Genomic DNA, 24,641 nt, shown 5'->3' with positions numbered 1-24,641 from the left:
AATGACCTCTTCCCTTGAAGGTTTTAAAGTTTTAACAGAATAGTTGGTCTAAAATTGTGTGTTTAGCCTGTCCAAAATTTTGTCTGTAAATGTAAGTGAAATACACTAACACCAGAAATAAAAAGCATACATCTATACAACTTTGTACCTAGTAGACTCTCAATAAATATCCAGTAAAGATTAAAAAAAAAAAAAAAAAAGGGCTGGTGTGATTAGATTAGACCCACCCAAATAACCTCCCATCTTCAAGGAGCGTCCTATCTTAAGCCATATAAAACATAACACAGTCATGGGAGCAGATCATATTTGTAGGTTCCTGGGATTAGGGCAGGGCCTTTGGGAAGGGGGAAGGCATTTTAGAAATTCTGCCTACCTCAGGCCTGACAATTAGATGGAATTAATGTATGGTGCTGATAATTCTGATTTTGATGATTATATTATGGTTGGTTGAAGAATATACTTGTTTGCAAGAAATCCACACTAAAATATTTGGAGTGATGGGGGCATCTGAGCAGCAATTTACTCTCATGTGACTCAATATTAAAAAATAGTTCTTTATGGGAGTTCCCTGGTGGTGCAGTGGTTAGGACTCCATGCTTTCATTGAAGCAGCTCGGGTTCAATCCCTGGTTGGGGAACTGAGATCCTTCAAGCTGCACAGCATGGCCAAAAAAAAAAAAAAGTTCTTTGTACTACTCTTCTTGAAACACTTTTATATGTGTGTGTGATAGATTTTTTTTTAAAAGGGCAGAAGAGCTCTGGGTATGTGCTTGCATGTACAAAGAAAAATGTCTGGAAAAATCTAGACAGATACAAAAGTTAACTGTGACTGCCTCTGATACGTGGAATTGTTTGAGGGGGGAAGAAGGTACACATTTATTTGGGGGCTATACTGTTTAATTTATGAATAGGTATTATTTTCATACTAAGATTCTTTTTTAAGAAACAGGAAAAAGATCTTTGTAAAAGACAGCAGGAGACTGGCTGTTGGTTTCTTGGCAGAGGCAATGGGCTGAGGCTGAGGCCGAGATTAAACGATGAGACAGGACATGTTATCTCTACAGCAGCTACAGGCCTCTCCACAGAGCTACCGAGAAATAAGTTTAAACTACAACCTGCACTGAGATGAAGGGAGTAAAGGTAATTTCCTTTTGGCTGCGAAGATGTGCTGACATCAAGAGCACTTCCCAGCCGAGGTTTTCCACCTCCTGTCACCATTTGCTTTTCGGTTTTGAAGTGGTTAGCATTTCTGTTTCTCTAGTTAATGGCTAGACCTCTTGAGCCTCTTGTCTAGTGTCTTCTACCTCGAGAACGTGCCTGCCCAAAAGTAACAGATTTCTAAAGCAGGGGGACAACAAGCTCATTTTCTGAATTGTGTCTCTCCAAAATGGCCATGTTGAAATCCAGACCCGCAATACCTCAAAGTGTGACCTTGTTTGACGACAGGGCCTTTACAGATATAATCATGGGAAAATCACCAGTATGACTAGTGTCCCTCTAAGAAGAGATCAGGACCCAGACACACAGAAGACCACGTGCACATACGGAGAGGACGGCTGTCCACAAGGGCTATTCTTGCAACTTTTATCTAAGTTTGAAATATTCTCAAAATACAGTTAAAAATTTAAATAAAAATAAAGAGAGAATGAAAGAGAGTCAAGCTTCTGGGAACCCCATTGCAGATCCCGGGGAGCAGAGGCCTGGAAGAACCTGCAGCATCTGGGCGAGAGGGCGGGGATTTAAATCCAGTTTTTAAATGATTTTATTTTGCCATGATTTTCCTTCCAAATGTCTAATGTCCTTGTAATATTAAAGGATCCCGGGATTTGCATCTAGAAAGAATCATGAAAGCAGTTCCCATCCAACAAGTGACTGAAGAAAGTCTTGCATTGCTTCTGCTGACCCTCATGCGTGGCTTTTACAGTCCAGCCAGAGGAGCAGCCCTTGTGGCTCGGGGATGTGGTCTCCTCTCTCCATTCGCCACAAAGGCTCACTTGATTGAGCAGGACAGTTCCAGATCAGGCCTCCCACGGACCCATCCTCACCTCCGATGATCTGCTCCAATGGCATCTGTGACTCTGGTAAAACCCTGCTCCCTGGAAAAAGAAAAGCAATTTCAGCAAATGGTAAAGGAAGGGCCCAGCTCTTACTGGAAGCCCATGTTCAACCAGGCTCTATCTGGTCTGTAACTGCACCTGCCTTCTTCTCCCAAATGCACGCCTCATGCCCTGTACACTGCCCTCACCCTGGAATCTACCCAGGTCTTCAGACCAGGGAGGGAATCCATGTTAAGTACGGACAGCTCCCTGATTTCCAGCCAGTGTTACTGAATTAACGGGAATGCTGCCAGAACACCTCGGGCCTATAAACACCATTGCCTTGGAAGTTAATCTTGAATTCCTTGGCACTGTTTGGCTTCTGTCAAAAGAGCAACAGAATAATTTCCCCCTACATTTGGCGTGTACCCCGCAAATGCTTTTTGAATGAAGAACAAATAGAGACAGATGAATAGCATCCCCTTAATTTGACTCATTCTGAGTTGATACCACATTAACTTCGCCTGGTTCAAGCCAAACATGGCCCCACTCACTTCAAAAGGGCCTCCAGCTCCCGCTTGACTCCGCCTACCACGGGTGGCCCCTGGTAGGTGAGGGCCGTGTACAGCTGCACCAGGGAGGCCCCCGCCTGGATCTTCTCCAGCGCATCCTGCCCGCTGCTGACACCGCCAACCCCAATGATGGGAACTCTGCCTGCAGAGAAGCACGCAGCACACCTTGAGGAAGGGTGGGTCACAGGAGAACCAGGAGCTCAGTTTGGCTTCAGCCCCGGCCCCCTGCTGGGTGCGGCAGTTCAGGAACCCCAATATCATCACAACCCTGGAGCCCGAGCCACGCACATATCTGAAGACAAAGACACCGAGTTCTTGCCTTGGGTGAGTGCATACATCTCTCGGATGGTTTGTGTTGATAAATCCCGGAGGGGCTTCCCACTCAGGCCTCCTGTTTCAGAGCGCAGAGCACCCCGGAGGCTGGCAGGGCGACTCACTGTGGTGTTCGTGACAATCAGTCCATCGATGCCCAACTGCAGCATAAGACAGAGAAAGAGCCCCCCAGTCGGCACGACGGATTTGGAGACGCTTCCCTGGGGGTCTGAGACAGCCAGCAGCCAGGCTGGGCACCCACAGCTAAGCCCCCGGAAGCAAAAGCTAGACCAGGCTTCACTCATTACGCTTCCTGGGCAAGTGTCAGATGAGCCTCAACATGACAGTAGCAGCTATCACGTACCAACCACCCGAACGGTTCCACCAGGACAGGGTTTAATCCTTAGAACTCAGCCCAGCTGGCCAGGTGGCCTCTACAGGCAATGAAGGGCACCCCCCAGGCCCCTACCCTCACCTCTCTCACCACACTGGCAATATCCTCCTTATCCTGGGCCGTGAGGTCGGGAGCGATCTTTACCAGCACGGCCGGCTTGCGGGCTACCTTCAGGGCATCCCTCTCCTGCAGCACCTAGAGCAACACAGAGCCGGAGATGGGGACTCCTGAGACTGCAGCTGATGGTGTAACCATGACCTGCAGTCGCAGATCAGTGTGTTTTCATACCAGCTGTCCAACTAAAGCACAAGCAATTTCTCCTTTTCAGGAAACACCACTCTCAATTTTGCAAAAGACCCCATCTAGACAGATCCGAGGGACTTGCCCGGTGGCGCAGTGGTTAAGAATCCTCCTGTCAATGCAGGGGACACGGATTCAATCCCTGGTCCAGGAAGATCCCACATGCTGCGGAGCAACTAAGCCCATGCGCCACAACTACTGAGCCTGTGCAAGGAGTCCTAACTGGTCCAAGTCTTAAGGACAGCTCCTCGATAGTGGGTAGCTACGTTGAAGCTTCGCCCTAGAGGACGAACAGGTAGGGCAGGCTGGTGGAGCGGGGCCTGGAGATGTAATTGCCTACCTTGGTCAGCAGGCAGCGCAGCTCGGCCTTTCCCTGAAGGTTCCGCAACCCAGCGGTGTTAGGACTGGACACATTCACTACCAGGTAGTCAGCCAAGGGGCCCAGGACTCGAACTCCCTCTGCGTAGTCCGAGGCAGCATCCACTGAGGTCTTATTTTTCCCCAGGTTTATTCCCAGTGGCAGCCCACCTGTAAATATCACTGGTCAGGATTTTGTCTCCACTCCCCATTTCCTGTGCAACATTTTGAAGCTGTCCTGGACCAAACAGCCCACCAACAGCCTCGCAGGCTTTCCAACTCCAAATGTGACCTTTCCCGCACCAGCTGACAAACACTGAACTCTGCATGGTGCTGCTGCCTGCTGACCAAGACCCCCTGCACCTTCATCTGCACAGCCATGTTTGGGCAGCTACCAGGATGTTTCACTGCTTTGTGCCCTTTTCCTTTTTTAAAATTTAATGGAAAATGGAGAAATTAGGAGTGTAAACACTAGTGATTAAAAAGGGCTTGTAAATGCAGTGCAGCTGAGAAGAGACAGGAGTCAGCAGCATGCCAGAGGCGCAACTGTTTGATGTTAAAGGGCTGCTTGTTAGACTTGGGTCAGGTGACTGGGTGTGCGGTCGTGAAGAAAAAGCAAGATTAAAGGATGTGTATAAAATACCAGAAAACATTTTTGATTTCGTGCCTCAAATGTAGAGGCATAACTGTTTTATAATTTCCATTCTCTACGAAGGGACTCCCCCTTGTAATTAGGGCGACCACACATCCCAGTGCTCCCAGGCAGCCTTGAACACTCCTGTAGCCTGGGCAGAAATATTCACACCTGCATCCCTCCCACTCTCAAAAGTGTTGTCTCAATTTGCACAGTAATATGGTCACCTTACTTTAAAATCCAGGGAATTATCAACTGACTTGTACTTTCGACTTTGTGTGTTTCTGAAATGTATTTTTCTGTGTGTGAATGCTAGGGCTTGCCTGTACTTGACTTTTCCTAAGATACCACCTTATCTGCAAAAGCTAAAATATATCCATGGTACCAGCTGCTTTTTCCACGTGTTGGCTGGGAAAAGACCTGGGATGTCCACACAAAATGTGTGTCAGGTCAGGGAGGATCAAAGAATAACATCCAGTACTACTAACTACCGTCTCATACCTTAAATGCAGTCACTCATTTTATCATCAACATGAAAGTAAGTGAGATTCATGTCACTAAATGTCATGGGTGGAAGGGAGGGGAGGGGCCTAGAACCCAGCTGGGAAAGTTATATAACAAGGTCTCTAAGCTCCCCAAATCAAGTAAAGACGGTTTGGAAGCTGTAAGCCAGCGGTAAACTGGCTTAATAGAGAACACCGCTTCCGTGTAGCCAGTGGATCTTGCATTAGGAGTCATTTGCCCCAAATGACAAGATTTGGAGTTAGACAAAAATTGCTGAATTACTCTGTCCCCAAAGGGCACCACAGCTCTTAACAACTCATGTTGCTTGGCATAGTGCTAGCAATAAGCTGTCTTCAAGGCTTCCAGCTGCTGGTAAACACTACGTGCAGGGCTCTGCTCTGGGATTTTATTTCACCCCAATGAATGTTAGCACCAGAGTTGGGGGTGAGGGAACGGGCAGGGGAGAACAGGGGAGAAAAGCGGTGTAAGGAGCACTGTGGACGATGAAAAGAAGGAAAGGGAGACAAGAAGGCAGGAGAGTATCACAGACCATGAAAGTCCTATTATGGCCTTCAAAGTCCCCCAAGTGGCAAGGTCTGTAGTACAGCAGGGTCTGGTTCTGCCAAAGCCAGGGAGTTCCAAACAAGGTCAGTTCCTACTCCCCAAATCAGAGATGGCTAACTGCCTTGGCCCTTTCAACCTTGCTTCTGGAAATGAATCCAACATCCAAAGGTTTTTCTCATCTCATCACCGGGAATGTCTAATGAAGCGGATCTCCAGGAAGGAGCTCCAGAGGGGCCCACACAGCCCCACAGGACGCCTGGGAAGGTACGGTGAGGACCGCACAGTGCGAAGACCACTACACGCACCCCAAGGGACGGCAAGGCAGAGAGCCCCAGGGAATAAGCATCAGGACCTCCGAAGGCGGGCTTCAAAAATGCATGGTGTTTCCGAACAAATCATGGAGGATATTTTCCCCAGTGCCGGGAGTACCTATCCCTGAGTGGGGAAGAGAGTGAGTGATTTTAATGTTCTTCTTCGTGCTTCCCGGCATTTACTAGCACTGCAGTGACTGGCATGCGCTACTTATATAATGGACAAAAGGACAGCAGAGCAGTATGCACGAAGATGGCGCCTAAGCCCTGCCCGCATCTTAACTGCCTACGTGATCAGAGCAGCCACTCTGCGCTGTTTACTTCCAAGCCACCCCAGTTATGACACAGGTTACATAACGAGGCAGGAACTAAGTGTATCTTTGCTCAATTGCGAAATTCAGTTAAAAGCTTGGAGGCTGTAGTGGAGCCAGGAAAATCCCTGTAGGAGAGGAGCCCTAAGTTCCATACTGTTTTTCCCTATTGTTCAGTCATGTTCCTCTCACTAGGAATGTTCCTGACTTTCTCCCACAAGTTTCCTTCCAACAGCTGAAGAACGGCCCTCTGATGCAGGCCCCCGTTACCTTCTGTGAGCCTCGCCTGCGTCTGCTGTCTGGCCCGTAACCTGTGTTCCACCACTGACAGTCCATGACTGTTGAATCCGTATCTGTAGCACAGAAGAGCATAGGGGAGGGGATAAGGTTAGAGCTCTCAGGCGCAAAGCAAAGACTCTGGAGAGATGGCTCTAGGGCTATTTCACTGTATACTTATGACTTAAAAACAAAAGAAAAAAATCACTCAGTTCTTAGACTTCTAAAGTCTAAACACCCCTGGAAGTCCTAGAGAACTTGTCAGAACACCATCAAACACAAAGGGAAAGATGAAAATTTGCCAGCAAGCCCCTCAGCCAATGAGCACTGTAAACAGCCCAGACTTGGCCATGTAACTGCCCCAAAACCTGTCTGGATCCAGCCTACTCCTCCTTCCCATCTACTGCTCCCACCCGACAGGGCCCTCACCTCTCTGATAACCCATCTTCCCTCCTCCTGCCTGTGTCCCATGAACGCGCCTGCTGGAACCCATCCTGCCAGTCCGTTTCCCCATCCTTTCTGGCTATTAAGTCGCCCTCTTCCTGGCCCAGGTCAAATGCTCCCTCTTCTCCTTGCATAAAGCTCCCAGCCACAAATGACCCCTCAGCTCAGGTATTCATGCAGCGCTTTGTACCTATCGTTCTCCTGGCTCAGGATGTATGTATCTGCTTCAGTTCCCCTACTGGGTTACAATCTTCTGGAGGACAAGGGACATGTCTCCTCCATCACCTGGCACTAGACACTCCACAAAGCCTGGGCCTTATCTCTCTTGCTCACCTTTACGTGCCCAGCTCCACCGTGGGCTGTTGGCGTAATGGCCATCCCCCCTCCCTTCCTCCTTGCCAGCTCCCCTGACACAGGGTGAAAATGCCAGTGACTCCTTTCCCAGCCTCGCTGGCAACTGAAGCATGAACGTGCAACAGGGCTTGGTCACCGAGACACAAAGTGATGCCTACCAGGGAGCTTCTGGGAAAATATCCCCCTCTCCCCATATCCATACTTCCTCTCCCTTTCTGTTCTCTGATGTCCTTGTGCAAGGATGTATGCTTGCAGCTGGGGTAGGTGTCTTACAAAAGAGAAAGGGAGGCTCACAGAGGTTGGACCAGAGTCCTGACATCACCCTGCTGCTCAAGCAACCCTAAACTGCCTACTACACCCGTTATGAGAAGAAAATAATAACAAATACCTATTGTTTAAGTCACTTTGTTACTTGCAGCCAAAACCATGTAACAGATATGTGTACTTGTTGACTCAGTGTTCATTCAGCACCCACCCTGTGCCAGGCAGAGCAGGGGGCATGGGCACACAAGTGCTCAGAGCTCAGGCCCTGCTCTCTCGTGCTACTTCCACGATACTCTGTCATCCTGGTACCTGCAGTTAAGTTTGTGGCAACTGAATCATAAACAAATATTTTCTGCCTGAACATTCTGAAGCTATCGATCCCAGCCTACAGAGGAAAGATCAATAACTTGATGTCTAATGCTGGAAATTTTCCCCGAAACAAGCACGATAAAAGCAGGACGTGCAGCCAAATAAACGTCCCATATGTCAGTCTCCCAGAAGGCCCTTAATGATCCCAAAGGTGCCCACCAGCCACCACCTCCCCAACAACAAGGCTCTCAAAGTTCTGTTACCAAAAAGGAGGAACTTCACGCTCTGGGTCTGCTGTATTGAAAACTGCCCAGGGGTCACAAAGAGAAGGGCTTTACACAGTCTAGAAGGACCTCTCTTCCTAAAAGCAGCTGTCTATGTTGATTATTAAATTTCCCAGTTACTAAAGGTTGGGGCTGTGCTGTCAGGTGCAAGAGTCACCAGCCATGCCTGGCCACTGAGAGCGAAGCCTGGCCAGTCCAAAGCAAGAGTGCTGCAAGGAAAACATGCCAGATTTCGAAGACTTGGTACAAGGGAAAGAAGGTAAAAAGCCAGTCATTTTTATATTGCTTACATATTAAAATTATGATATTTAGAGTATATTAAGTATTTATAATTAAGTAGTATATTACAAATAATAGACTATATTATTAAAGTTAATTTCACCTGTTTCTTTTTGCTACTTTATTGTGGCTACTAGAATATTTTAAATTACATATATGGTTCATGTGATATTTCTACTGGACAGAGCTGGGCAAGAGCACCAGAGTAACAATGTGGAAAAAGCACAAACTCTAAAGTCAGATAAGCCAGCATCTGTATCCACATTCTCCCGCTTCTGATCTTGTAACTGTAGCTGTTATGTGGCTCTCCGAGCCTCAGCGTGCATACACGTTAAACTGAAATCATAAAACCCACTTTTATGCCCGCACAGAATAGATGCTCGGCATGGTTCCAGAACATTCCAAATGACAGAAAAATGTCCACGTTGGCAGAAAAAACACCCTGAGCATCCTGCTGGGAAGAAGGCAGCTCACTTACCTGTTAATGACAGCTTGGTCCTCAGGAAGGCGAAAGACCCTGGGTCTGGGGTTCCCTTCCTGAGGTTTTGGGGTAACACTGCCTATCTCAACAAAACCAAAGCCCATCTTGTAAAGTCCATCCACAGCTTCCCCGTGCTTGTCAAATCCCGCAGCGATTCCTACTGGATTTCGGAATTTACGGCCCAGGACTCTCACTTCCTAGGGAGAAGGACACAGAGTCACAGGCACAGGGGGCTATGCTGGTGTTTCTTAAAGCGAGGTCCCTGGCACACCTACATCAAAATCACCTGTTGTTAAACATCAGATCCCAAGGCCCAGCCCCAGATTAGGGAATCAGAATCTTTGGGGGAGGGTGGGGCAGAATGGAACTCTGAGGGAATCTATTTTTAACAGTGCTCTCCAGGTGATTCTGATGCCAGCCAGAGTTTGAGAACCATCAGGCTTTATCATCATCGAGGAGAAAAACAGTGTTTTCACTATGGTTTGAGCAGAAGATGGGTGCTGCCTTTTCTAATTACGGTTAAGAAGTATACTTTCTTATCCACTATTCTTGATGGGAGAGAGTGGCTCGTTGGTTTCAGCCCCTAGATGGCGCTATTCTGAAACAGGCAGCAAAATCCTTTAATCATTTTAGTAAGTCAGCCCCCCTCCTCCCCTCCCCCGCCATGTCCCTCCTCAGCCAGGCGATAGGACAGAAGGCCCAGCAGTGTCCCCATGACTCCTGTGCTCAGCCAGGCAGAATTGATTGCTGGGCCCTGGGACCAGGCTGGGCTGGAAGCAGGTCCTTCCCTGGCAGACATGGGGCAGATACCTGATTGTTCTCTAGAAAGAGAGTGACTGGGGCCTAATTACTATTGGGTCTAGCCTGACTCCTGAGTGATTCAGGGTTCCTGCCCTGATGGGACCAACAAATCTGGTAGCAAGACAAATAAGTTACAAGGTTGGAAAGCAATCAGGATATCATAAAGCCAGTGGTTGCCAATGGAATCGCCACTGTCAGCTGATATGGCAGGAGAGACTTTACCGGGACTAGCAAGGGTCTCCAAGGGTGGCACCATCTGGTCCTGGAAGCAGGAGGAAGAAAGGCTGCTCCAAAGAGGGGGAAGAATAGATGGAGGTGATGTGTGCACGCAGCATCTCGGGGGCTAGAAGGATGGCCCTAGGATGGCCGCACTGGGGGCCGCGCGCCAGGATGGGGCTTTCGACCCTGGCTGCTTAACAAGATCCCTGGGGAGCCTTCAGTCCTCACACCCAGAGGTGATGGTCAAGTGGGGCTGGCACCAGCCCAGAGCATCTGTTTACAGGTCTCCCCTGCTTTTCCAAAGAGGATTTTCACTTTTATGAAAAAAGGTGACACATCTGCTCAAAACTGCAGGATGGAAAGTGAAAGGGATTCTAAGACAAAAGGAAAATGTAGAGAAAGTCCCTTTGATTGATAACAGTGATCCTTCTCCAAAGAGGTCTGAGTGCTTCTTGTTTGTGTTTTCTTCATGTTCACATCATTCTAATGTTTCCCATTTGTTAAGAACTCTCTTAAATAGAAACTGTCAGGGCTTACATGAGGATGTAGATTCTAGGAGGATGTGGATTCTCCCACTTTGTTTGCTGCAGAAACCCCAGTGCACAGAAGAATAAAGGGACATGGTGGGGCCCATGGGTTGAATGCAGGATGGAAGGAGGCTGGTACAGGAGTTGTATGCTTTTCTCAAAGGGCTTGGCTAGACATGCCTACATCACTTTAGGTGTTAGTGACGCTGGCATGCTTCCCTTTTCAGCAGAGGTGAACAATGAGCTACCTGAGACTTCGGCAAGGCAGGATGGTGGCTAAGGGGATGGATTCCAAGCCAGACTCCATGGGTTTGAATCCTGGCTCAGTCACTTCCTAGCTGTGTGCCTTTGGGTAAGTCACTTAACTACTCTGCACCTCAGTGTTCCTGATCTGTAGATGGAGATTACGGTTTGGGGTGGGGGGACTAACTTGGGACTCTGGTTTTCAAAAGGATCAGCCCCAGCTGAATAAATTAGGGACTTTGACCTTGACCCTTGTATCTATCGCACAGGTGTTAATACAGGAGTACCTACCAGCATGTCAGAGTCTTGAAACGTGCAACGAGGAAGGAGCCCCAGGGAGGTGAAGCGAAGAGCCAGCCTGTGGGCGGTCTCGGCGTCCAGCAGCCCCTGCAGAGCCGGCATCAAGTGTTCCGCGTAGAAACGCTCATCCCCCATGGCCGTCAGGTAGGAGGCAAAGAGAAATCCTCCGCCCCCCAGGATCACCATGGCATCCTGGGCCCGCTTCTGGAAAAAAGAGCCAATGGGGCCCCCTCAAGGCCAGGCTGCAGCACCTTCTCTGAACTACATGCCTTACACACACATAAAGGACATAACATGCAGCCATGTCCCCAGCCTTCTGCTAACGCTGGTCTCCTTGGGTTCTCGCTCACATATTGGCCTCTACGGTCAGAGGCTGTATCTACACTTCTGCTGACACACACTCCTCTAGCCTGAAGGACTCCAGGCCAGGGGTTTCAAGAGGGGCAGTACTGCCCCCTAGGCACATGTGGTGGGCACCAGGAGGAGAATGCTTATAGATTTAGTGAGCAGGAGTCAGTAAAGTCAGAATTGTCCCTATCCAGTCTGACTTTTGAACATCCTACTGACAGTCACTAGATAAAAATATCTGTTCATATTATCTGAGCCTAGAACCCCAAATTCTATTTCCCCACATAAACACAGTCTCCTGTGTGGTTTTTATCTGCACTGACCTTCCAGGAATGCAATCACCTTTTATTGAGGGATGACTGTACTGTTTTGCACAGAACATTACTAAGAATCACTCACCATTTCAGAAAATCCATCTGGAATGGTTCAGTGCTTTGCTTGAGGTGTTTGACAATAAAACATTCCCGTGGCACTAGAATTTCTAAGTAGAGGCTTAAACACCTAACTCACTACCTAGGTAAGTCATGCCCTAACATTTACAGGTTGAAATACATATTATTTTATTATAATTTATTTCTCCTTTATATTCCAGTTAAGATATTATGTTGACTGTTTAAAATTATATATAGCAAGATTACATTATACATAAATTCCATTTAAGGAGAATAAAGAGGATTGCAAAAAAAATTTTTTAAGGAGCATCAGGTTTTTTCTTGTTTTTCTTTTTAGTTTTATTTAAGTATGGTTGATTTACAATGTTAACTTCTGCTGTACCGCAAAGTGAGTCATATACATATATATACATGTATATATTTTTTTCATATTGTTGTCCATTATGGTTTAGCACTGGATATTATTGTTCCCTGTGCTATACAGCAGGACCTTGTTGTTTATCCATCCTAAATATAATAGTTTGCATCTGCTAGTCTCAAACTCCCAATCTTTCCCTCCCCCACTCCCACTCCCCCTTGGCAACCACAAGTCTGTTCTCTATAGAGCATCAGGTCTTCTTGGATCAAGTTCAAACACTGCTCGTGATACTTTTCTCTGATTATCACTGCCAGATGCTGTCACTCATCCAGTCTTTCAGCACATAGTGACTGTGCACTCAACGATGGGCTACAGACCGAGTCCCTGACTTCATGAGGAGTACAACCTCTGGAGGAGACAGAAATCAATGATCATGCAAACACATAACTGTGGCAGTGCTGTGAAGAAAAATGTGATGGAAGAACCTAATCTCAGAGATAGAGAAAGGCTTCCTTGAGGAAGTGCCTTAAAGCTGATATTCAAAGGATAAATAGAAGTTAACTAGGCGGGGGGGGGGCGGTATAAATGCTCTCTCCACTCTCTTGGCGGCAGAGGAGAATGAGATGCACCCAAGTGATTTGAGTTTTGTTCCCTAAACAGGAAGTGACCTGATCAGATTTGCCTTTAGGATCACTCCTAGCCATCAAGGTAGATCTAGGATTCACTGTCTCACTTCTGCCTCCTCCAGGAGCCAGCAGGAACGCCCCTTGTGTTGATCAACGTATCTGAGCGCCGTTACACAGACCCTGCCCTAAAATTTTACTTGAAAGGGTTGGTACCATGTTTTGCTGTAATTTCACTCCGGGTTCGACCCTGCACATACTCTTAGGCGATCCTGGGTTCACTAAGCGCCCTGTGCCTGGCTCAATAAAGGCCCACGTGCGCTGACACAGATCGGCATCTACCCCGTTTACACAGTGACCAAGCACATGTGTAAATGCACATGCATGGTCATTGCCACGCTCTCGGAGCCTCCTCTCGCCCCCGTCTCGCCCAGGCTAGCCCTCCCTCCACCTTCTCCTCTCCTCGCTTTCCGCGCATTCCCCTCCTCGCGGTAGCACAGCCGCATCAGCTGGACTCACTTTGAGGGGTCTCCACGCCATGCTCCTTCCGCCACTGGGCCCGCCTCTGTCTCGTTTCCATTGGAGGAGATGGTGGGGACTCCTCTAATCCCCGCCCCTCCAGCTGCAGACTCACCAATCGCTGGGCAGGAGGGTGGGGCGGGCCCCCACCCCCCCGCGGATGGAAAGGCCTCGCCCCGCCGCGAGTCTGGTTGGACGCTCCGGCGCAGGCGCAGCCGCGGTGTCCCGGCCCTTTCCTCCCGCCGGCTTCCCGGCGTCTCTGCTGCGCTTCCGGAGGCGCGACGCGCGCAGCTCGGTTCGCTACGCAGAGCTTCCCTGCGTCCTGCAATCTGAAGAGGCGACTGCTTGTATGTTGATTCTTCGATTCTAAGCAACAGTCTCACCAGTTTTTTGATCATTTAAACATTTTATTGATAATGTTTGTGCTTTAGGTAAAGCATGGATTGACAGTGTATATCGGACACAGAAAAGGGTTGAAGTGAATTATAGCGCTGTGTAAGATACCCGAGTTGACTTTGAGTCCATGAACATCAGGTTTCACTTTTTTTAAATGCCTAAAACATATGTATGTATGCATGTATGTATGTTTATAAGGATGTTGGGAAATTAAGGTTTTGTGAACTTTGAAAACTGAAAGTGCTCTGCGCCCAAACAGTTCAATAGCAGCCCAGGCTTGGACTCCTCTGCTCAGAAACCTTCTCCCCAAATTGCAAACTCTTATTTTCTTGGCATTTGAAACATTTCAGTTATCTAGTCTTAGTTCCCGCTACCGTCCCCCTAATCCCCCCACAAAGAGAGCATTGTTTCTTTCTCTTTAGAAATGCCTTCCACTGTCTTGCCTCCATGCATTTACTCTAGTGGATGCCTCTTCCAAGATTCCTGTTTCGTCTTCTAGACACGACCATCCTTATATGTTCAAGTGCTGGAAATATATCTTCCTCATCTGAACCCTCGTAGATTTAAGCTGTACCTCTCTAGTGGAACTTTATTAACTACACTTGTTATGTCTTTTCTTCCCTAATTAGACTGTAAACTGAAAGTAGGGACCATACCATATTCCATCATACCAATCATTTGATTATTACAGTGTTTTTCAAACTGAGGGGTGTGTTCTTGGGGTTTGCACTTCAGAGAATTTTTGATTTTGGTATCCACTTACACAGTGATTTTTTAAAGTAATGTAAGCATCACTCGGACTGTTTGGATAACCAACTGAATCCTGAAACCTGCTGGGCAATTTCAGTGCCCACGTTTATTTGTACTTATGATCTCATTTTGGTGCCAAGAAAGAGAACTGGCTAAAATGTATGAATGTTGAATGTGCTACAGGTGAAGATCAAATGACATGCTGTATGAACAGAGGTTTTTCATCAAGTTAAAGTGGCGAGAGGTTTCTTCCCTACAGCACAAACTAGCGTGCGTGACAATATCAAAAGAACCTGTGCAGCCACAGGCCAGAACCGTGTTCATCTGCTAAGTGGCTATTTGGTTTGGCAAAATTTGAATTTCATCGGTTTTCAGTTTTGTTTGTATCTAATTCGTATTCATTCTTTCATCAAATATTTGTTCTTTGGTTTTTATGATTATGTAAGAGCTTTAGGATAGAGATTATGCCTAGTTTTGTGTATAAATGTATTTAAGAAACAATACAATAATTTAAATCGATCCTAGGGGTCTGCAAGAATGGTTTTCTTTTTTAAAAAAATACTCAATTTTTAGCAACACTGACTTAGATGTTCATCATCCTCTATCCCCTTACAGCTCAGACTTAGCAAATAAAGATCTATTATAAAGCCAAAGGCATAGCCGCTTGTGTAGACACAGGTGTTGCTGCCCCAGCTCTGAAGGCCCATTGCTTTATTGATCTCTGGCATTTGTTTTCAGCTAATAGGAGCTCCACCTGGGTCCTTAAAACAAAACCTTTGTCTCCTTGACAAATTATTCCCAATTCCTAAAAGAATAATACTAATAAATAAGATAAACCCACCATGAATATATTTAAAGAACCAGGCAGCTGCTGAGCGCTTACACTTTTCATGCTCACAGTTCTCAGAGAAAATGTTCTTGCAAGGAAAAACCTGGCTAAGGTTATACATCACAACAGGTATCATTCTAGGAAGAGAGCTAGATAGGCCAGAGCAACATGGAGAAAATAATTGTTATCAGCTTAACAGGTTTCACTGCAGCTTTCAGGAAGCAGAAGATTACTGTCGTGCTCTGGGAGGACACCTTGCTTTCACTTGGAACCAGGAGGTCCAAGATCTCCTCTGGGACTTTCTGGAAGAAGGAAGAAGGTGGTGGGTTGGGGAAAATTTAACACTGCTGGAAAAACATCAAGAAAAAAACAACACAGGTAAGGCTCTGAGGTTTAGTGTTTATGAAAGAAACTTCCTTACTTTGAGATGAGAGAAGGAAAAAAATTTAAATCTTTCTGCTTTTGTATACAGGAAGATCAATCCCTTCGTTACTGTCATTCCTCTGAAATATCTCCACTTTTGTGCTACAGCCTTTAATTTGTCTGTGTCACAAAAATGATGAGATTTTCTCAGAGCCTATCAAAACTTACCTGCTCTTTCACTAAAAGTATTGTGCAAGATTCTGAAATGGGAATCCTCTTATGGTCAGTTTTTTCCTGGTAGATATCTCCTTATCATTCTCGGCCCCATGTTTCCTAACAGAGAACCTCGGAGAGAAATTATTTGCCCATTGCCTTTCTTACACAAATATTTTCAAAATTATGCACCATATTTCTGTGGTCTTAGAGAAAAATCCAAGGCAGTGTTATATCATCATCATCTTCATTGATGTCTAGATAAATTAATACTAATCCCTGCGATAACGCATAATATGAGAAAATAATCTATAATTTGTGGGGGGGGCGATCCTAAATTTCCATCTGTTGGAAGCTAGCAGAATTTGGTCTTCATATTTTTTTTAACATTTGACATTTGAGTGTGAGGCTCATCTGGGTCTGGTCTCCCTGCAGCAGGTGTTGCAGCCCACCGGGCCCGCAAGCCCACCCGCTGCATTTACCTGTCCAGAAACCACAATCAGATCTCATCAAAAGTGAACTCCTGCTCACAGGGGCATAATTTCATTTGCCAGGCTGGTAAGTGATGAAACCACATGTTGCCAGAGACCTAATGCTTAGAAACTGATTCTGTGTAAGGCGAGCATGTGATAGTAGTAGGTAAAGAGTCCGTGAGTGATAGACTGCAGCGAGTTCTTCCTGCAGCTCCTCTGGTAGTTGCACAGAGCTGTGCCTTGAAGTTCCCTTCATTTCTTGACTTGGGTGGAGTGTGGGATAAAGTGTACTGATAAACCCCATTTCCTATATGTACCCCCCAGTCCTTTCAGCACTTGGGCTTTAGAGGGAAGAACAGGAAGCAAAGGAGGAAAATAGAATATGGTGGAACATAGGAGAGCTTGTTATCAATTAGAGGTTTGCTTCCTTAGTGGTAGGAAGTGAGAATTAAGGGGATGTGTGTGTGTAGTTGGGGTTTGTTTTCTTCAATTAAGCAATGTTCTTCATGGTGGTAGTTATGTAAAGCATTTGTTCGTAGCTCAGTGAATTCTCAGAGACCTTACGATGTCTCAGACTGTCTAAGTAAAAATTTTGTTCCACGTTTTAAAAAAATTGCAAATACATTCTTATTAAAATATACAGCAGCTATGGATGCTTCATAAAACAGAATACGTTGGTGCTTTGTGACGACCTAGCGGGTGAGATGGGGAGGGTGGGGGGGGGGCTCAAGAAGGAGGGGATATGGGGATATATGCATTCATATAGCTGATTCACTTTGTTGTGCAGCAGAAACTAACACAACACTGTAAAACAGTTATACTCCAATAAATGTGTATAAAAATAAAAAAGAATACATTGCAATATTTCTGTATTACAAGAAGAAGAAAAAAAAAGATCACCTTCCTCAAATACTAGCTATTGAAAGGACCCAGTATTTCAAGGTAATGTATTTCTAGCTTCAGACCTCTCCTTCTTCACCCTTTCAAGCTCTTTGTGATATTTTTGTCCCTTTTGCCATGATAGCATGCTGTTTTTTTAATTTTTATTGGCGTGTAGTTGCTTCACAATGTTGTGTTAGTTTCTACTATAAGCATGCTATTGTTAATGAGGCCAAGGTTGTGAGCCTGATCGCTGCACAAGTCAAGTGCTCAAGTGTCCCATTCTCACAAAGTGAATCCCTAGTACTGGCGACCATCTTACAATTGTGAACTTTTTCATCATCCCAGGAGTTTACTTCACCCAGCCCATCTCCAGAATTGGAAAAGCAGCCCCTAATACAGTCTAAATGGTGGTGATTATCCATCCATTCTTTTTTTTTTTTTAAGATTTATTTATTTTTGGCTGCGTTGGGTCTTCGTTGCTCTGTGCAGGCTTTCTCTAGTTGTGGCGAGCCGGGGCTACTCTTCATTGCAGTGCACGTACCTCTCATTGTGGTGGCTTCTCTTGTTGTGGAGCACAGGCTCTAGGCGTGTGGGCTTCAGTAGTTGAAGCACAGGGGCTCAGTCGTTGTCGCACACAGGCTTAGTTGCTCCGTGGCATGTGGTATCTTTCCAGACCGGGGGTTGAACTCACGTCCCCTGCATTGGCAGGCGGATTCTTAACTACTGCACCACCAGGGAAGTCAGGTAGGAGCATTAAGAAATTGAAACAGTATACAAGTTGGAGTAAAAAGTAACAGTTTGTGTTAAAAGTGGTGTTGTAATAGGGTTAATATTCATCTTGTAAGTGCCAAGACAGCCATAGTGGTTGTGAAAACTTTGAAATACTCCCGTGCCATTGGTAAAGTAAAATAGTATTATAAACTCATTACTTCAAAGTAACGATCATAGGATGACACGACAGCCATGGATCAATGAAGCTCTATCCTAGGCACGGGGAAGAATATTTGTAGTGCTGTCTGCCATTCTGGCGAAGGTCGTGGTGTTGCACATCATTTGAAACACTCTGTGCTTTAGGAGAAGCATCAGCTTATCATTAGCCTCCCATTACATACTTGCTACTACTTGTAAATAATTTAGCTTTGACTTTTATTGTTAGTGTGTTATAATTCTTGTTTCAGTAGCTCGTGTGATGTTTTGATATTTATAAATTCAACACTTTGTAATAAAATATGAAACACAAGTTCCCACAACCCCTAATGAAAAATGGATCTAGGAAATAACCACCAATGGCTGTTAGACTAATAAAGATAGAGACAAACAGATATTTTGTGACTCCTGATGGAAGTACTTGACACCACCTACTAAGTATTCTTATAAAAGTAGAACTCAAATCTGATTAAGCCTCTAGAGCCAATCAGTTTATAAAAAGTAGGAGAACTGAGGAACATGTGAAATGGCACTGTGGGAATGCAGTCATCAAAATCCAGAATTGGGAAGCCTTACAGGATAAACAACTCAGGTTTTATAACAAAGACATGGCAAGGTTGAAGGGAGAGAATGAGGAGGAAGTGGGAAAGGGCCACCCAGGAGGGTGGAAGCAAGAAGAGGCTAGGAAAATACTGTGATTACCAGGCAGGGTGAAGGCAGCCCCTTGTGGTTCATGACCCTGAGTTTAAGCTGAGATGTAGTCATTGAGGTTGTGTGATTTCTGTAGCCACGTTCAGCAGTGTGATAAGAAACAGCAAATAAACACAGGGACGCACATTCAAGAATGCTGTTGCCCACCTTCTGAACTCTTATCTCTGCCAATAAGAATTATCGAATACAAAGGAGAATCTTATGCTTAGAATGTAGTTTCCTGGACTTCCCTGATGACGCAGTGGTTAAGAATCCGCCTGCCAATGCCGGGGACACAGGTTTGATCCCTGGTCTGGGAAGATCCCACATGCATGGAGCAGCTAAGCCTGTGTGCCACGACTACTGAGCCTGCGTCCTAGAGCCCGTGAGACACAACTACTGGAGCCCGTGCTCTGCAACAAGGGAAGCCACCGCAGTGAGAAGCCCTTGCACTGCAACAAAGAGTGGCCCCACTTGCTGCAACCAGAGAAAGCCCGCCTGCAGCAACAAAGACCCAATGCAGCCAAAAATAAATAGTAAATTAATTTTTTTAAAAAGAATGTAATTTCCTAAAGTGAACTTAATTCTCTGTCTTCTCACTGTTGACCCAAGCAGTGGACCTAATTTTGAGATGTTGAATAGTATAAGGTGATGTGTCTGCTCCAGAGCAAAAGACCTGCTTCAGAATTCCTACATTTTTCTTTTTAAAAAACAACTGGATAGTGATCTTTTTTTTCTTGATTATCATGTATGTGTGTGTAGTGATTATTTCATAGACTTCCACCTAGAGTTTTATCCTGTAAGTTAACTTTTGTGTTGACCTCCAAATAGATGCTTTTTCAGACCAACATGCCAAATATGAAAGAAATGGAAATAATTCTCATTCACGCAAGAGGACAAAAAAAGTCACAATACCAAGAAACAGATCGACCTCAGGTAATGCGTAGTGAAATCAGTTCCACCCTTAAAGGATGCACAAGACTGAATGAATGCTAGAATGTGTCATCATAACAGGTACTCAGTAAATAGTCTTTGCAGTCAATTTTGTCTGATCTTAATATTGCAGTCTTTGCTTTCATTTTATATAGACCTGTTTTCCTGATATTCCTTCGGCCATCCTCTTTTCACATATGCCCAAATAAAGACAAGTTTTTTCCCCAGAATTTTCCATCAGAAAAGAGTCTTCTTAAAGTCCTTGCACAGTCTTTCAAATCATGGTATTGTCTCATTTTTTTTTTTTTTTAATTTTGGAAAACAAATACTTTGGGGAAAATGCATTAGTATGAAATGATCTGAATCATTATCAGTGTTGGCTGATTATAGAGGTCACCTAACAGAATGGTGAAAGAAGAAACAGATTTAAAGTGGATATAGTGATACTCTTAGGGATAGGAGCTCACAGTTTCAATGGTTGGGTGTCCTTGTCAATAAGCCCCTTGAGGAACCTTTAAAAAAGCAATTTAGAAAGTGTTATTGTTATAGAGACATTCTCTCATCTAGAGAGAATATACCTCTAAAGAACAAATGTAAAAATCAGCTTTTCTGAATGCTTTGTAAATGGGTACTTGTGAGTTGGGAAAAAGCGTAGTGATAGAAATTAGTTTGGAATAAAGATGAGATATTTTGGAAAATGTAAATTCTGAAATTTCTTCTGGTTATAATTAAAGTAATGATGTTGAAGTTGCTTTTGAAAAGTTTGAATAAAGCTTTGTCCTGAAAATTTGAGTTTCAGAGGAGCAAAGCTTCTACATGTACTGCTTTGTATAACGTGATTTTTATTTATGCTTTTGTAAAATTAAATTACTGAATTAAGTAAATAGACATTTGATGTTTCACATACATCCTTCCGGTTTATATAGTCAAATTTGCTCAAAAATAACTTTTAAAAAATCTCTTCATTGAGAAAAGAGGAGGTTGTGTTGTATTTTTGTATGTGTGGTCCTTTAAAAAATTTTGTGTCACTATGTTTTAGGTGTGTGCCTACTAAATTTCATGTAAATGCATTTAATTATTTTACTCTGAGAATATTTTTATAGTAGAGTATATCATATTCAAATTTACTTTAATAACAGATGTCATTCCTTGCCTTGTTCTGTGCTTTCTGGTTCTAATGCTTCCTTGCTACTTTCTTTTGTCTTCTTTTGTCTATCTTTTTTTTTTAAGGGCAGAGCCTGGAAATTGCGCCTGTTACTACTTCTCATATCCCATTGGCCAGGACCTAATCACATGTCCACACCACTGCAAGCAAGGAGGGCTGGGAAATGTAGTCCATAGCTGGGCTACCATGTTCCCATTGAAGGAAGGGAGGACACAGTAGAGAATAACCAACACTCTCTGCATTGAAAATAATACAATTCTTTCTTCACAGTCTTCCCTTCAAAACTCTGTAGACATCATCCTCTTGTCTTTTGGCACTTAATGCTATAGTGGAAAAGGCTAAGGCTAGCCCCCCAACCTCTTTTCTTTTCTGGTAGCCTTTTTTCCCCTATCAGAGTGCTTGTAGAATTTTTTAATCCTTGTACTACAGAAACTTTCTTAGCATACATCTAGGTTACTTTTCACTGATTTTGCCTAGAATGTGATGTGGCATATATACATCTTTCTTGGCTTATGAAAGTTTTTTTCCATTCTACCTATTTATCCCTTCTGTTTTATTTGCTCTGGTTTTGTCCCTGAGAGATACTGGTTATCTATGTGCTATCCTGCTGGTTTCTGTCCTCCATATCTTTCCTGTCATTTTTTTAATTGAAAAGATGGTTTCCTATTTATCACTCTTCCTGTTACATCCTGAAAGAACACCTGACATTTATCCTGCATACCACTGATTTGACTTTTCCACTTCAGTTCTGTTCTGTATTAACTCCAACATGGATCTTAATTTTTCTGTAGCATTTTTGGTTTTCTTGAAGTCTTCTAATATCATTTATTTCTCTTTTCATCTATCTCATTCTTATGCATATTAGCTTCAATTGGTTTATCTTTAAGATTTTCTGTTCTGAGGCGTGGCCAAAAAAAGAAAGACTTTGTTTCAATTAAGGATGTTAAACAGCTTTCTGAAATATTTTTATGCATCTTGCTGTTGATGATTTTTCAGAGCTGTACTTTCCTTTGAGTCCTTTGGAGTCAATTCCCATGTTCTAAAGTGCTATTCATAGGTTCTCTTCTAGTCTTTGTTGTTGTTTTTTTTCCTTATCTTTTAAGGCAAGATCTGTCACAACACATTTGTCTAAGACTAAGAAATTGGATTACGCTATGTTCAACAGCCTGTTGGCTTCTTTAGTGGTCATAACCCCTTCTCAGATCGGCAGTCGAAATTCTGGGTCAGTTTCCTGTTCCCAGCAAGCTGTCAACCTAACCACCCTAATCTGAGGTGATGTTTTTTTCAACTCTACATACATTGCTTTAATGTTCACATCATTGGATATTATTACACCCATTCTCCAGATGTGAAAACTAAGAGCTTAGGTCATTTGCTCAAGCTTCATGGTTACAGTAAAAGGCAAACCAGCTCTGGACCCCAGGTCTTTGACTCAGAATCCAGTTTCTTTCTTCAATCCTCTGTCCTGTTCGTCTTGATAGAAAAACATGACATCTGATCAGAAGAACATTCAGAACTCAGTCCTCCCCCAGCAGTAGTAGCTGCAGTGATTTTGCTGCTAAAAACACATCAGTCCTATGAACAACAGAAGGAATGTTACAAGAAAAGAGAAGAGAAGGCAAAGTAGGCTTGCTGTAGCCAGGTCAATTTGAGTGGGTCTAGATGCTCATGCTTTGAAAGAAATCAAGTTCTTAGCAAATAAGCATGTTAATTCCCTGATATTGCCTTCAGATCATTTCCCAAAAGTCTATCCAAAATATGTTCTGATTTATTGATAAAGAGCTCCTCCTTTTGGTAAAATTATGAGGCAGATATTTCTGTGGTAATGTTTATATACTGGAAAGTTTATGATTGATCTGATTTAATATTTATGTTCATACAGAGAGTGTGTGTCTTGGAAGAGTAAGCAAAGGGATTAGGCATTAGTGATGTAATGCTTCTGCTCCAGAATTCTGGCTTGTCTACAGATGTGTCAACAGTGGGAAATGATCACTTTGGTTTCCTATATAAAACAGTTTGTGTTGCTTTTAGCCACAAATAATCCTCAAGTAAAATAGAAAGAAATATTTCTATCCTTAGACTTTTCCTTGAACTTAATTGACTTTTTTTTTTCCTATAGTATCCACTCATCTTTCAACCACATGCCGGCAACATGCTCATGCTAATCTCGTAAGTACTGACCTCCACAGGGTACATCTTGGAATATTATTCTTTTTGTCATTCCTGATGGGTCCTGGCAGATCTCTACTCTGTCTCGTAGAGGGCTCTGGGTATCCTTTTCTAAGAAGGAAAGGAAAGTACTTACGTGCAGGAAAGAATCAGGTTTGGTGGATACTTTATTAAAGAAAATTTTAAAGGCTCTCTTTGGCTTTCATGTTGGTATAGTTATCATTTGTTGGTTGGGTATTGGTTTATTCCCTGCCTCATCTCAAAAAAGACTTGTGGCATCTTACCAAAATATATGCAGTGCAATAAAATTTAAAAATTTTTTTAAATGGGAAAAAGAAAGAAATCTGAGTGAAAGGAAAATAAAGGTGGGAACTCTGAATAATCTATAAAATTTCACCTTGAAGAAATTTCTCAGCCTTCTTACCTCTGTGTCCTGCATAGAAACCTTTCCATGGATGTTTGAATATAGATGCACACTTATTTGCTCCAACATTAACTGCAAAATGTGTTTCTAGCAACATAAAAGACAACAGCAGGGGTGTTCTTAAAGTAGCATTTCCCAAATGATATTCTGTAAGGTAACAACCAACATTCTTAAAATGTTACCAGAAGGAAAGAAAACAAAGGTGTTTGATCTTAGGGCTTCTCCCAGCTGTTCATGTGCCAAAGCCTAACCACTGCTCACCATCGGCACCACCGTTGCACCCCAGTCCAAGCCGCCGTCATCTCCCATCTAAGCTGTGCATCTGCCTCCTCCTGATGTCCTTGCTTCCACTCTCAGCCCCTTCCTGTCCATTCTCAACGCAGCAGTCCAAGGGGTCCTTCATGGCAGCATCAGATCCTGCTGCCCCCAAGCCCGCAGTGTCTTCCCATCGCATGCCAAGAGAAATCACACGCTTCTCAACTGCCCGACGTGACACGCTCTCCCCATCCCCATCCCTCCTTCCCACCCCACCCCAGGATCTTCCTGCTCTCCCCCAATTCCCCCTTTTGCTCATCTAGTCTCCTTGTTCCTCAAACAAAGCCAGCAGGCTGTGGCCTCAGGGCCTTTGCACCCCTCATATATCCTTCTCCAATATATTAGCTTTCTCTCTCCATATATCCAACTGTCAGCAAAAACGCCCTCTCCTGATCGCTGAGCACCGTTTCTCATCATCTGCTTACCTGTGGTTTTTAATGTGTTTTACTTTGCTTTATTCAATACATGATATAATTTGTGTATCGGTCACCACCACGAAAATGGAGGCTCCGTGAGGGCGAGAACTTGGCTTATTTTGATCATTGCTGTATCCTCAGTTCCCCAGAACATTGCTTCATGTGGTAGATGTTTAATTATAATTTAGTGAATGGTTGTCCATAAGCACAATAATATAAATTATGAATGTTAAAGTGGGTACTGTGGTATGCTACTTTCTCAGAACTGTGCACAGGATCTTTTTGAGAGAAATGCTTATTACTATTTCACAGGGCATGGAGGTTATAGAGCAATTTCAGAAATGCTGCCTTAATTATTCATCATTTGGTAAAAATCATATT

At 44.2% G+C, this 24,641-nt stretch overlaps 2 protein-coding genes and 1 long non-coding RNA gene across 10 annotated transcripts in view; 2 read left to right on the top strand and 1 right to left on the bottom strand.

Annotated features, from left to right (window-relative positions):
• Positions 1-1,743: 1,743 nt before the first annotated feature.
• Positions 1,744-13,357, bottom strand: DHODH (dihydroorotate dehydrogenase (quinone)). Of its 5 annotated transcripts, XM_057713085.1 has the most exons (10): positions 13,316-13,342; positions 11,823-12,581; positions 11,067-11,279; positions 8,983-9,182; positions 6,565-6,647; positions 3,954-4,141; positions 3,395-3,508; positions 2,927-3,080; positions 2,590-2,749; positions 1,744-2,095 (listed from the first exon to the last, which is right to left on the bottom strand). In XM_057713085.1, exons 2-10 carry the CDS (start codon positions 11,823-11,825, stop codon positions 2,041-2,043), a joined length of 1,170 nt encoding a protein of 389 aa, XP_057569068.1. In that variant the 5' UTR covers positions 11,826-12,581; positions 13,316-13,342; the 3' UTR covers positions 1,744-2,040. The 5 variants fall into 5 exon arrangements, with proteins under 5 accessions (XP_057569068.1, XP_057569066.1, XP_057569069.1 ...); XM_057713083.1 differs by lacking the exon at positions 11,823-12,581 and having other exon boundaries at positions 13,316-13,357; XM_057713084.1 differs by lacking the exon at positions 11,823-12,581 and having other exon boundaries at positions 1,906-2,095; positions 3,404-3,508; positions 13,316-13,348.
• On the top strand, positions 8,364-11,157 carry LOC130839162 (uncharacterized). Its single transcript, XR_009049772.1, has 3 exons — positions 8,364-8,484; positions 10,763-10,884; positions 11,045-11,157. It is a non-coding gene; the product is annotated as an uncharacterized LOC130839162 (long non-coding RNA).
• A 322-nt stretch (positions 13,358-13,679) lies between the features above and the next one.
• Positions 13,680-24,641, top strand: part of PKD1L3 (polycystin 1 like 3, transient receptor potential channel interacting) — a 75,051-nt gene continuing 64,089 nt past the window's right edge. For all 4 annotated transcript variants that reach the window (XM_057712899.1, XM_057712900.1, XM_057712898.1 and 1 more), the window contains exons 1-4: positions 13,680-15,668; positions 16,302-16,424; positions 19,670-19,774; positions 23,056-23,105. In XM_057712899.1, the coding sequence (XP_057568882.1) occupies positions 15,374-15,668; positions 16,302-16,424; positions 19,670-19,774; positions 23,056-23,105 (573 nt within the window). In that variant the 5' untranslated portion in view covers positions 13,680-15,373. The remainder of the gene's footprint in view (positions 15,669-16,301; positions 16,425-19,669; positions 19,775-23,055; positions 23,106-24,641) is intronic.

Source organism: Hippopotamus amphibius, chromosome 16 (genome assembly GCF_030028045.1).
Source record: "Hippopotamus amphibius kiboko isolate mHipAmp2 chromosome 16, mHipAmp2.hap2, whole genome shotgun sequence".
In the NCBI taxonomy this organism is placed as follows: Eukaryota; Metazoa; Chordata; class Mammalia; order Artiodactyla; family Hippopotamidae; genus Hippopotamus; species Hippopotamus amphibius.
The sequence above is the reverse complement of the archived record's forward strand: the minus strand, read 5'-3'. Positions and strand labels throughout refer to the sequence as shown.